The sequence below is a fragment of the Phyllobates terribilis genome, unplaced genomic scaffold, assembly GCF_046119375.1.
Source record: "Phyllobates terribilis strain yellow unplaced genomic scaffold, ASM4611937v1 Scaffold_11__3_contigs__length_659146591, whole genome shotgun sequence".
Lineage (NCBI taxonomy): Eukaryota > Metazoa > Chordata > Amphibia > Anura > Dendrobatidae > Phyllobates > Phyllobates terribilis.
Genome location: NW_027362771.1, coordinates 39,181,155 through 39,192,338, shown reverse-complemented (window position 1 = coordinate 39,192,338; position 11,184 = coordinate 39,181,155). Strand labels below are relative to the sequence as shown.

Below are 11,184 nucleotides of genomic sequence, written 5' to 3'. Positions count from 1 at the left end.
TGTTATCCAACCAACAACCTTTTGACATTGCTCTGGGTTCAATAGTGGTGTGCTGTGGTCCCCTAGCAATTGAGACAGGAAGGTCGGGCGACAAGATGTGGGTGTTTGTTGTGGCACAATTTCAGCTTGTCCACGGCCTCTGCATGCACCATCACGTCCACTTCCCAGTCCCTTGCCACGCACCTTGCCCATTTTAAATGTAGGGCAATATTTTCAACGTTCACTAGAAATGGCTGATTTTGGAACGTAGTTATATGTGATACGTCTGACAGAGAACCACGGTTTTAAATAGCAGGAATGTAATTTACTAATATTATTCTTCACAGAGACCTAGTGTGAATAGCTTGACCGACACACTGCAACGAAGTGAAAGGCAGAAATGGCTGGTTTTGGAACACTGTTATATGTGATATGTCTGTCAGAGAACCACGGTTTTAAATAGCAGGCCTGTAATTTACTAACTCCTGCTATCACCTTCACCACTGAAAATATGCTCCTGGATTAGTTCTCAGAAGGACTGTTAGTTCAGATGGATATATCTATAATATAACTGGAGATGCGTACCTCTGTCTGAAGCCTTTATAGACTGCGCAAGAGCGACACACCTGCGCAGTCCGGCTCCAGACAGAAGAACGTATGGAGCCGTTACAGGTAAGAGGAGTGTGTATGGCGCGGGAGATCGCGGTATGCATAGACACTGAATGTCTACCGCGATCTCCGGCACTATACTTACCTGACGGGGAGGAGTGTTGCCACAGTGTCTCTCTTCTCACCGGAGACCGGGGCAGGAGTGAGGCATCGGAATCGATCGGCGCATGCGCATAGCGCTATCCGTCGCCATTTTACTGAAGACACATTTGCAGTGTGTCTTCAGCAAAATGGCACCGGACAGCGCGGTATGGGCACGCGCGTACTCCGCCGCTGCATTCCTCCCCCGGCCTCCAGCATCGCTGGAACACAGGGAAGAAAGGTGAGTATAAGTGTTTATTTTTTGGTATGTGTGCAGCGTGATAGGGATGAGGGGTGCCATATATACCAGGATTGGGGGATGAGAGGTGCCATGCACACAAAAATTGGGGGATGAGGGGTGCCATACATACCAGGATTGTGGGGTGAGGGGGCCATATATACCAGGATTGGGGGTTGAGGGGGCCATATATATCAGGATTGGGGGATGAGGGGTGCAATGCATACCAGAACTGGGGGATGAGGGGTGCCATGCATACCAGGATTGGAGGAAGAGGGGTACCATGCATACCAGGATTGGGGGATGAGGGGTGCCATGTATACCAGGATTGGGGGGGTGAGGGGAGCCATACATAGCAGGATTGGGGGTGAGGGGAGCCATACATACCAGGATTAGGGGGGGTGAGGGGACCATGCATACCTGGATTGGGGGGTGAGGGGAGCCATGCATACCAGGATTAGGGGATGAGGGGTGCCATGCATACCAGGATTGGGGGATGAGGGGTACCATGCATACCAGGATTGGGGGGGTGAGGGGAGCCATACATACCAGGATTGGGGGGGTGAGGGGAGCTATACATACCAGAATTGGGGGATGAGGGGGCCATGCATACCAGGATTGGGGGGTGAGGGAAGTCATACATACCAGGAATGGGGGGTGAGGGAAGTCATACATACCAGGATAGGGATGAGGGGGTACCATGCATACCAGGATTGGGGGTGAGGGGACAATGCATACCAGGATTGGGGAGGTGAGGGGACCATGCATACCAGGATTGGGGGGTGAGGGGACCATGCATGCCAGGATTGGGGGGTGAGGGGACCATGCATGCCAGGATTGGGGGGTGAGGGAACCATGCATACCAGAATAGGGATGAGGGGTACCATGCATACCAGAACAGGGATGAGGAGTGCCATGCATACCAGGATAAGGGATGGGGTGCCATGCATACCAGGATAAGGGATGGGGTGCCATGCATACCAGGATTGGGGGGTGAGGAGTGCCATACATACCAGTATTGGGGATGAGGGAGCCATGCATACCAGAATGAGGGATTAAGTGCCATGCATACCAGGATTGGGGAATGGGGAGACCATACATACCAGAATTGGGATGAGGGGTGCAATGTATTCCAGGATGAGGGGTACCATACATACCAGAATAGGGATGTGGGATACCATGCATACTAGGATGAGGGATGGGGTGCCATGCATATCAGGATGAGGGGTACCATACATACCATACCAGAATAGGAATGCAGGGTACCATACATACCAGGATGAGGGATGGGGTGCCATGCATACCAGGATTGGGGAATGAGGAGGCCATACATACCAGGATTGGGGGATGAGGGATGCCATGCATACCAGAATTGGGATGAGGGGTGTCATGTATACCAGGATTGGGGATGAGGAAGCCATGCATACCAGGATGAGGGATTGGGTAACATACCTAACAGGATTGGGGGATGAGGGGTGCCATCCATACCAGGACTGGGATGAGGGGTGCAATGTATACCAGATTTGGAATGAGGGGTGCCATGCATACCAGGATTGGGGATGAGGGGTGCCATGCATACCAGGATGGGGATGAGGGGTGCCATGCATACCAGGATAGGGATGAGGAGTGCCATGCATGCCAGGATAGGGATGAGGGGTGCCATGCATACCAGGATAGGGATGAGGGGTGCCATGCATACCAGGATAGGGATGAGGGGTGCCATGCATAACAGGATAGGGGAACAGGATTAGGGAGCACAAATACCAGGATGGGGGCAGCGCAAATACCAGGATGGAGGCAGCACAAATACCAGGAGGGGGGCAGCACATACCAGCATGGGAGACCATATACCAATAAAAATGCTCGCCACCCGGGCGTAGAACGGATTCAATAGCTAGTAGATATATGTTGTGGAATACCTATACTAACTATAAACAAGCAAATCTCTCCCTGACTCAGCAGCACCTCTCCCTACTCTGCCTGATTCTGGGGAAGACTGTGACGAGCATAACGGCGCCAGGTCTTATATAGCCCTGTGGTTGTCATTGCTGGGAGGCTATGAGCGCCGCCCAGCGGTCAGCGCTCATAGCCAGTGAGCATTTCTGCTACACACATGCAATCTGATCATCACAGCTTCTAGTCCCATGGAGACTATTGAAACTAGTGTAAAGTAAAAAAAAAAAAAAAAAAAAATATAAAAGTTTAAATCACCCCCTTTTAGCCCTATTCAAAATAAAACAATAAAAAAAATCAAGTATATACATATTTTGCATTGCCGAGTTCAGAATCGCCCGATCTATCAATATATAAAAAGAATTAATCCGATTGGTAAATGGCGTAAAGAGAAAAAAATCAAAATGCCGGAATGACGTTTCTTTGGTCGCTGCAACATTGCAATAAAATGCAATAATGGGCAATGAAAACATTGTATTTACCCAAAGATGGTATCAATAAAAACGTTAGCTCGGCACGCAAAAAATAAGCCCTCATCCGGCCCCAGATCCCGAAAAATAGAGACGCTACGTGTCTCAGAGTATGGCAATTTTTTTTTTTTTTTAACAAACTTTGGATTTTTTTTTACCACTTAAATAAAAATGAACCTATACATGTTTGGTATCTATGAACTCGTAATGACCTGGGGAATCATACTGGCTGGTCAGTTTTAGCATTAGCGGTACTGGGCAGTCTGGTCTTTATACTATGGCACATGGTTGGTATAATAATATAGCATGACTGATGATTACTATTTAGTTTTGGTCACTTATGGTTGCTAAAGGGCACCTGTATATTATAACCTTGCCCTAACCGCGCGTGAATTAAATGTGATCTCTGTTACTGTATGACTTATATTTGATAGATAGTACAATATAACTGCATATATGGAAAAGGTCACAATTGATCATTTGGACATCTAAATGATAATGCACAGGATTTTGTGCCTCTCCACTCTTCCTCCAGACTCTGGGACCTTGATTTCCAAATGAAATGCATAATTTACTTTCATCTAAAAACAACACCGTGGGCCACTGAGCATCAGTCCAGGTCTTTTTCTCCTTGGCCCAGGTAAGATGCTTCTGGCGTTGTCTACTGGTCATGAGTGGCTTGACACAGGGAATGCGACACTTGTAGCCCATGTCCTGGATACGTCTGTGTGTGGTGGCTCTTGAAGCAATGACTCCAGCAGCAGTCCACTCCTTGTGAATCTCCCCCAAATTTTAAAATAGCCTTTTCTTTCTTTCAAGGCTGCGGTTATCCCGGTCGCTTGTGCACCTTTCCATTAATATGCTTGGATACAGCACTCTGTGAACAGCCAGCTTCTTTAACAATGACCTTTTGTGGCTTACCCTCCTTGTGGAGTGTGTCAATGACTGCCTTCTGGACATCTGTCAAGTCAGCAGTCTTCCCCATGATTGTGGAGCAAACTGAATCAGACTAAGGGACCTTTTTAAACGCGTAGGGAGCCTTTGCAGGTGTTTGTAGTGCCATTTCATTTTGGAAGTGCACAGTTTGGTGGAATGATTTTTGGTCGCCAGATAACATTTCCAGAGCCCTTAAGATACCAAAACAGTGAAAATACACCAAATGTGACCTCATTTTGGAAACTACATCCCTTAAGACATACACATAAGGGTATAGTGAGCATTTTAACTGCACCGATGTTTCCAGAAATTAGTATGCAATGGATGAAAACTATCTCAAAACTGAATTATGTTGTACAAAGTTTATGCCACTGTGATCTATTTCCAGATTTATGAAACACATTAAATGTGACCTAAATCTTTTGTCAAGCACACTTGATTCCTAATTTGGTAATTTACACAATGGCAGTCTATTTCTGAGGTTCTAGGGTGAAAAAAACAAACAAAAGAAATCCCCAAAAGTAACCCTATGTAGCAAACTACGCCCCTCAAAAAATTTATCAAAGAGTTTGAACCCACAGATATTTCCTTATGTTATTGCAAAATGGATTTAGCAGTCCTCAAGGCATTTATCCAGATGTGTCATGAGCAGTCTTCCAGAAATGAATGTGTTGCATTTGATACAAATCACTGAATTCTAAGGACTATAACATTTACATTTTTTTGGTATGAGGACTTATTTTTTTGTGGGTCCAGTTATAGCTGTGATCGGTAATTGTTTTTTATTACATTTATTTCTATGAGCCAAGATAAACAAAAATCAGCAATTTTATTTGTTTATCTTTTTCTGAGGTTCATCTAGCATAAGATCATAAAGTTATAGTTTGGAATATTAGAGATGCACTGATATCGATTATTTATATACTTTTTAGGTATAAATGTAAATGGTACAGAGACAGAGATTATCAGGACACACTTTTGGCTTCTGTCTGGTACATGGCGTCTACAGGAATGGGTAATGTTATTTAGCTCCTGGTGTATATATTTGGCTAAATGCACAAATGCAGTGTCACTTAAAATGCTGTAAAATATTTAAAATTTGTGTTAATAGAAGTGTTCGAACAAACTAAAAGTGTGTCTAACAAAGATTTAAGGTTAAGTTCCCATGAGGTTTTGACGCTGTGTATTTTCGCAGCATCTTCCAGTTCCAGAAAGTGGATTGGATTTAAAGAAATCGCATGGCCATTGTGCTTGTTTTTTAGGCAGCGTAAACTGACCTGTGGTGCGTGTTTGAAATTCACAACATGTCAATTTCTCTTGCGCTTACACTGGACTTTATGTGCAGATTTGCCACATAGAATTGCGAAAAATCCGCAGGTAGAAAACGCATGTATGTTTATAGTGTGTTTCTTCTGTGGAAATGTACTAAAAACGCAAGTAATCCACACATGACTGTATCAATAAAGTTTTGTTAAAGCCAAATACTAGGGAGTATCAAAAACAAAGCAACTTTATTTAAAACATGATAGGAGAAAAAAACGTGGACTTTTCCATGCTACTGATGAATTGGTCCATGATACACAGAGCTGTATTAAATGTGCTTTTATTATCGGCACGTTTCGAGGTTGACACACTTGTTCAGGATATAACTACGGTTTTATCCTGAAGAAGATGTGTGACAACTTCGAAACCAAGTTGGTATATTTATATAGACCAACAGGAGGCTGCTGGTGCATTGTTTTGGCACGGCAAGAGCCTTTTAACCTGGCTGCCATACCCCTGGTGATTCCTTAACGGGATGAAACGTGTCGGGAGGTGGTACAATGGTTGGAAGAACCCTCTGATCCACCTCATCATTTGGGAGCAAATATAGACACCGTGGGTGATACTCCAGACGTTATATGGAGGACAGACGTGGGCCTTCTTTACAGATTGGGTGAGCTTGTTCCAATGTACATTTCTTTGTGAAAAAAAGTAAGCTCACCAACTGTGACATAAAGAGTTTTGTAGTCTACCTGTATGGTCTGACTATATGTACTGCTATTTTATGCGTTTAGCACTTTGTTGATATGACAATTGTCTGACTTGTTTCTATGTGTTAGCAATTCTATGCAATAAGCACTCTGGTTACAGACAATTCACCTGACATTCCACTGTGAATACCTGCATTATTTGACTTGATGTGCTGGATGATTCTATAGAACATACAATTTTTCAGATTCTAGTACAGCCTAAGTTTTTAGAGAGGCCTACTGACTGTCAGGTTTCTTTATGTATTGTATGTGTCCTATATGTTTTTATTTTTAATATAAATATTAAATGCTAAGTTTCAATTGAAAAATCCTTTTGCCTGCTTATATGTCGATAATAAAACCACATTTAATACAGCTCTATGTATCCTGGACCAATTAATCAGCAGCGCAGAAAAGTTCATGTTTTTTTCCCCTATCGTTCCTATCTGGACTGGCGACCGGTGGATCTGCAGCAGCTGAATGCCTACTCCTACAAAACTCTTGTGTGCACAGGTTAGCACATCCTTTTAAGAAACTTAATTTTTATACCGAATAAAACCCTATTGCGCTTATTTTGTTCCCCAGCTTCTATTATTTAAAACATGACATAGCAACAAGGGGCAAAAAACGCAGCATCAAAAACAGGATAAAAAAACACTCAAACTGAATGAAAAAATACAAGTAACCTAATATACCTAACTGGTGCAGAAAACATCAAAAAACACAGTGGAAACAGTTTGCTTTCCTTCAGACAGCACCTCAGCCAGGAAGATTGAGCAACCATCAATCAATGTTTCAATCCCATTACGCGAGAAAATAGACATCAAACATGGCTGCCAAGTTTTATTTAAATAGAAAGTGTTTGATAATCGTTCAATGAATAGAACTGATTTTTTGGTCCCAATTTGTTGCAACCTAATATAGGCTTTATAGAAGAAAAATAATCTTTTAGTCCATGTGAGTCAAGAAAACAAGGAAATTGTGGTCTTTTGCTCTCCGGATTCTGTAGCTAGGTATAGGTAAAAATTGGTCCAAAATATCTGAATGTCAACATGATCTCAATGACCAGAACTCCATAATGTCAGAAATTATTATCAAAAATCACTTCATGCTTATTTATATACATAAAAAAACTTAAAAACTGGATAAAAATTTTGTATCAACTACCAGCACAGCTGTGTCAGAAAGGATACATAGAGATAATAGGTAGATAGCAGGCGTCATGTCTCTACTGTGCGCTCTGAATTCATTGATGACCCCAGACTTCTCCTCTGTGCTCTTCAGAAGTGTGGAAATATGAAGATGTTCTTTTAATGACACATGTTGTCACTGCCTACCTTTCTTAAAGGTGCAGTACAATCAGCAAGAGACATGATTAGCTACCCTGATTACAAGGATCAAAACATCATAACTTTGTGTTCATTAATATGATGCCATTTTTTAATTCCTCTGAATTTTCATAAAGATTTTTATGGGTATTCTTTTTGCAACATAGTCTGTAAAGAAAAAAAATAATAATTTAGTAAGAATGATAATGAACATTTTCCGTCTAAGTCAGTCATGAAGACAACCCCATTTTAGAAGAAAGTTGCTAGCTGGTCACTGTGTCCCCCATGTCTCACACCCTGGAGAAACAGATGTTTTCCTGGGGAAGAAGTACCCATCTCCATAAACCTAGGCACATTTTGCAGCACAAAACACAATGGATTTTTTGCTTGGGAAAATAAATCCATCTTTTGCTATTTCTGACCATTGGGTGTCCACTGTGAATTTGCAGTTTGTACTGCCCCAATTCCACATGGGGATAATCTGCATTTGGCTATCCCCAATAGTGGCCTGGCAAAATCTGCACATTGATGAACCACATCAAAATATGCACGGAAACAGCATCACTAATTTCACATCCCTAATTCAGGTGAATTTTGAATTATTCATTATAGTCTGTAATAAAGACAATAAAGTGTGGCCACGTCCACATTACAGCTGTCTGAAGTTGGACTTTAAGGGGTTTTGCAAAATATTTTTTATTTGTGCTCAACTTTCCCTTAGCAATATAGGCAGAGTAATAATCTGCTTATTCTGGCCCTGTCTAATAGTATGTGTGCTTATCATCTGGACTGTGATGAGGCTCTGGTGACGCTGCGCATACATTCCACATAGTTCACGGCTTTTATCATGGGGGACTGCTGCCTCCTGTACTGCACTGGTATTGTAGCATGGTGTTGATAAGTAAGGCCTCATTCACACATCCGTGTTTAAACACGTATGTGAAAAAATAGTACAGGTGTCATCAGTGTTTTGGATCAGTGTGTCATCAGTGTATGGTCCGTGTTTCCATTTTTACCATCAGTGTGTCATCAGTGTATGGTCCGTGTTTCCATTTTTACCATCAGTGTATGTATGGTCCGTGTTTCCATTGTGACCATCAGTGTGTCATCAGTGTATGGTCAATGTTTCCATTTTTACCATCAGTGTGTCATCAGCGTATGGTCAATGTTTCCATTTTTACCATCAGTGTGTCATCAGTGTATGGTCCGTGTTTCCATTGTGATCATCAGAGTGTCATCAGTGTATGGTCCGTGTTTCCATTCTTACCATCAGCGTGTCATCAGTGTATGGTTCATGTTTCCATTTTTACCATCAGTGTGTCATCAGTGTATGGTCCGTGTTTCCATTGTGATCATCAGAGTGTCATCAGTGTATGGTCTGTGTTTCCATTTTTACCATCAGTGTGTCATCAATGTATGGTCCGTGTTTCCATTGTGATCATCAGAGTGTCATCAGTGTATGGTCCGTGTTTCCATTCTTACCATCAGTGTGTCATCAGTGTATGGTCCATGTTTCCATTTTTACCATCAGTGTGTCATCAGTGTATGGTCCGTGTTTCCATTCTTACCATCAGTGTGTCATCAGTGTATGGTTCATGTTTCCATTTTTACCATCAGTGTGTCATCAGTGTATGGTCCGTGTTTCCATTGTGATCATCAGAGTGTCATCAGTGTATGGTCCGTGTTTCCATTTTTACCATCAGTGTGTCAGTGTATGGTCCGTGTTTCTATTTTTACCATTAGTGTGTCATCAGTGTATGGTCCGTGTTTCCATTCTTACCATCAGTGTGTCATCAGTGTATGGTTCGTGTTTCCATTTTTACCATCAGTGTGTCATCAGTGTATGGTCCGTGTTTCCATTGTGATCATCAGAGTGTCATCAGTGTATGGTCCGTGTTTCCATTCTTACCATCAGTGTGTCATCAGTGTATGGTCCATGATTCCATTCTTACCATCAGTGTGTCATCAGTGTATGGTCCGTGTTTCCATTCTTACCATCAGTGTGTCATCAGTGTATGGTCCATGTTTCCATTTTTACCATCAGTGTGTCATCAGTGTATGGTCCGTGTTTCCATTCTTACCATCAGTGTGTCAGTGTATGGTTCATGTTTCCATTTTTACCATCAGTGTGTCATCAGTGTATGGTCCGTGTTTCCATTGTGATCATCAGAGTGTCATCAGTGTATGGTCCGTGTTTCCATTCTTACCATCAGTGTGTCATCAGTGTATGGTCCGTGTTTCCATTCTTACCATCAGTGTGTCATCAGTGTATGGTCCGTGTTTCCATTTTTACCATCAGTGTGTCATCAGTGTATGGTCCGTGTTTCCATTTTTACCATCAGTGTGTCATCAGTGTATGGTCCGTGTTTCCATTTTTACCATCAGTGTGTCATCAGTGTATGGTCCGTGTTTCCATTTTTACCATCAGTGTGTCATCAGTGTATGGTCCGTGTTTCTATATTTACCATCAGTGTGTCATCAGTGTATGGTCTGTGTTTCCATTTTTACCATCAGTGTGTCATCAGTGTATGGTCCGTGTTTTCATTTTTACCATCAGTGTGTCATCAGTGTATGGTCCATGTTTCCATTTTTACCATCAGTGTGTCATCAGTGTATGGTCCGTGTTTCCATTTTTACCATCAGTGTGTTATCAGTGTATGGTCCGTGTTTCTATATTTACCATCAGTGTGTCATCAGTGTATGGTCTGTGTTTCCATTTTTACCATCAGTGTGTTATCAGTGTATGGTCCGTGTTTCTATATTTACCATCAGTGTGTCATCAGTGTATGGTCTGTGTTTCCATTTTTACCATCAGTGTGTCATCAGTGTATGGTCCGTGTTTCCATTCGTACCATCAGTGTGTCATCAGTGTATGGTCCGTGTTTCCATTTTTACCATCAGTGTGTCATCAGTGTATGGTCCATGTTTCCATTTTTACCATCAGTGTGTCATCAGTGTATGGTCCGTGTTTCCATTCTTACCATCAGTGTGTCATCAGTGTATGGTCCATGTTTCCATTTTTACCATCAGTGTGTCATCAGTGTATGGTCCGTGTTTCTATATTTACCATCAGTGTGTCATCAGTGTATGGTCCGTGTTTCCATTCGGACCATCAGTGTGTCATCAGTGTATGGTCCATGTTTCCATTTTTACCATCAGTGTGTCATCAGTGTATGGTCCGTGTTTCCATTCTTACCATCAGTGTGTCATCAGTGTATGGTCCGTGTTTCCATTCTTACCATCAGTGTATGGTCTGTGTTTCCATTTTTACCATCAGTGTATGGTCCGTGTTTCCATTCTTACCATCAGTGTGTCATCAGTGTATAGTCCGTGTTTCTATTTTTACCATTAGTGTGTCATCAGTGTATAGTCCGTGTTTCCATTTTTACCATCAGTGTGTCATCAGTGTATGGTCCGTGTTTCCATTCTTACCATCAGTGTGTCATCAGTGTATGGTCCGTGTTTCTATTTTTACCATTAGTGTGTCATCAGTGTATGGTCCGTGTTTCCATTTTTAC

At 42.4% G+C, this 11,184-nt stretch overlaps 1 protein-coding gene across 1 annotated transcript in view; it reads right to left on the bottom strand.

Annotated features, from left to right (window-relative positions):
- Positions 1-7,168: 7,168 nt before the first annotated feature.
- The window catches only part of LOC141165534 (solute carrier family 22 member 4-like), a 135,386-nt gene continuing 131,370 nt past the window's right edge, over positions 7,169-11,184 (bottom strand). Inside the window, exon 10 of the mRNA XM_073651207.1 lies at positions 7,169-7,834. Coding sequence (XP_073507308.1) covers positions 7,744-7,834 — 91 coding nt within the window. The 3' untranslated portion in view covers positions 7,169-7,743. The remainder of the gene's footprint in view (positions 7,835-11,184) is intronic.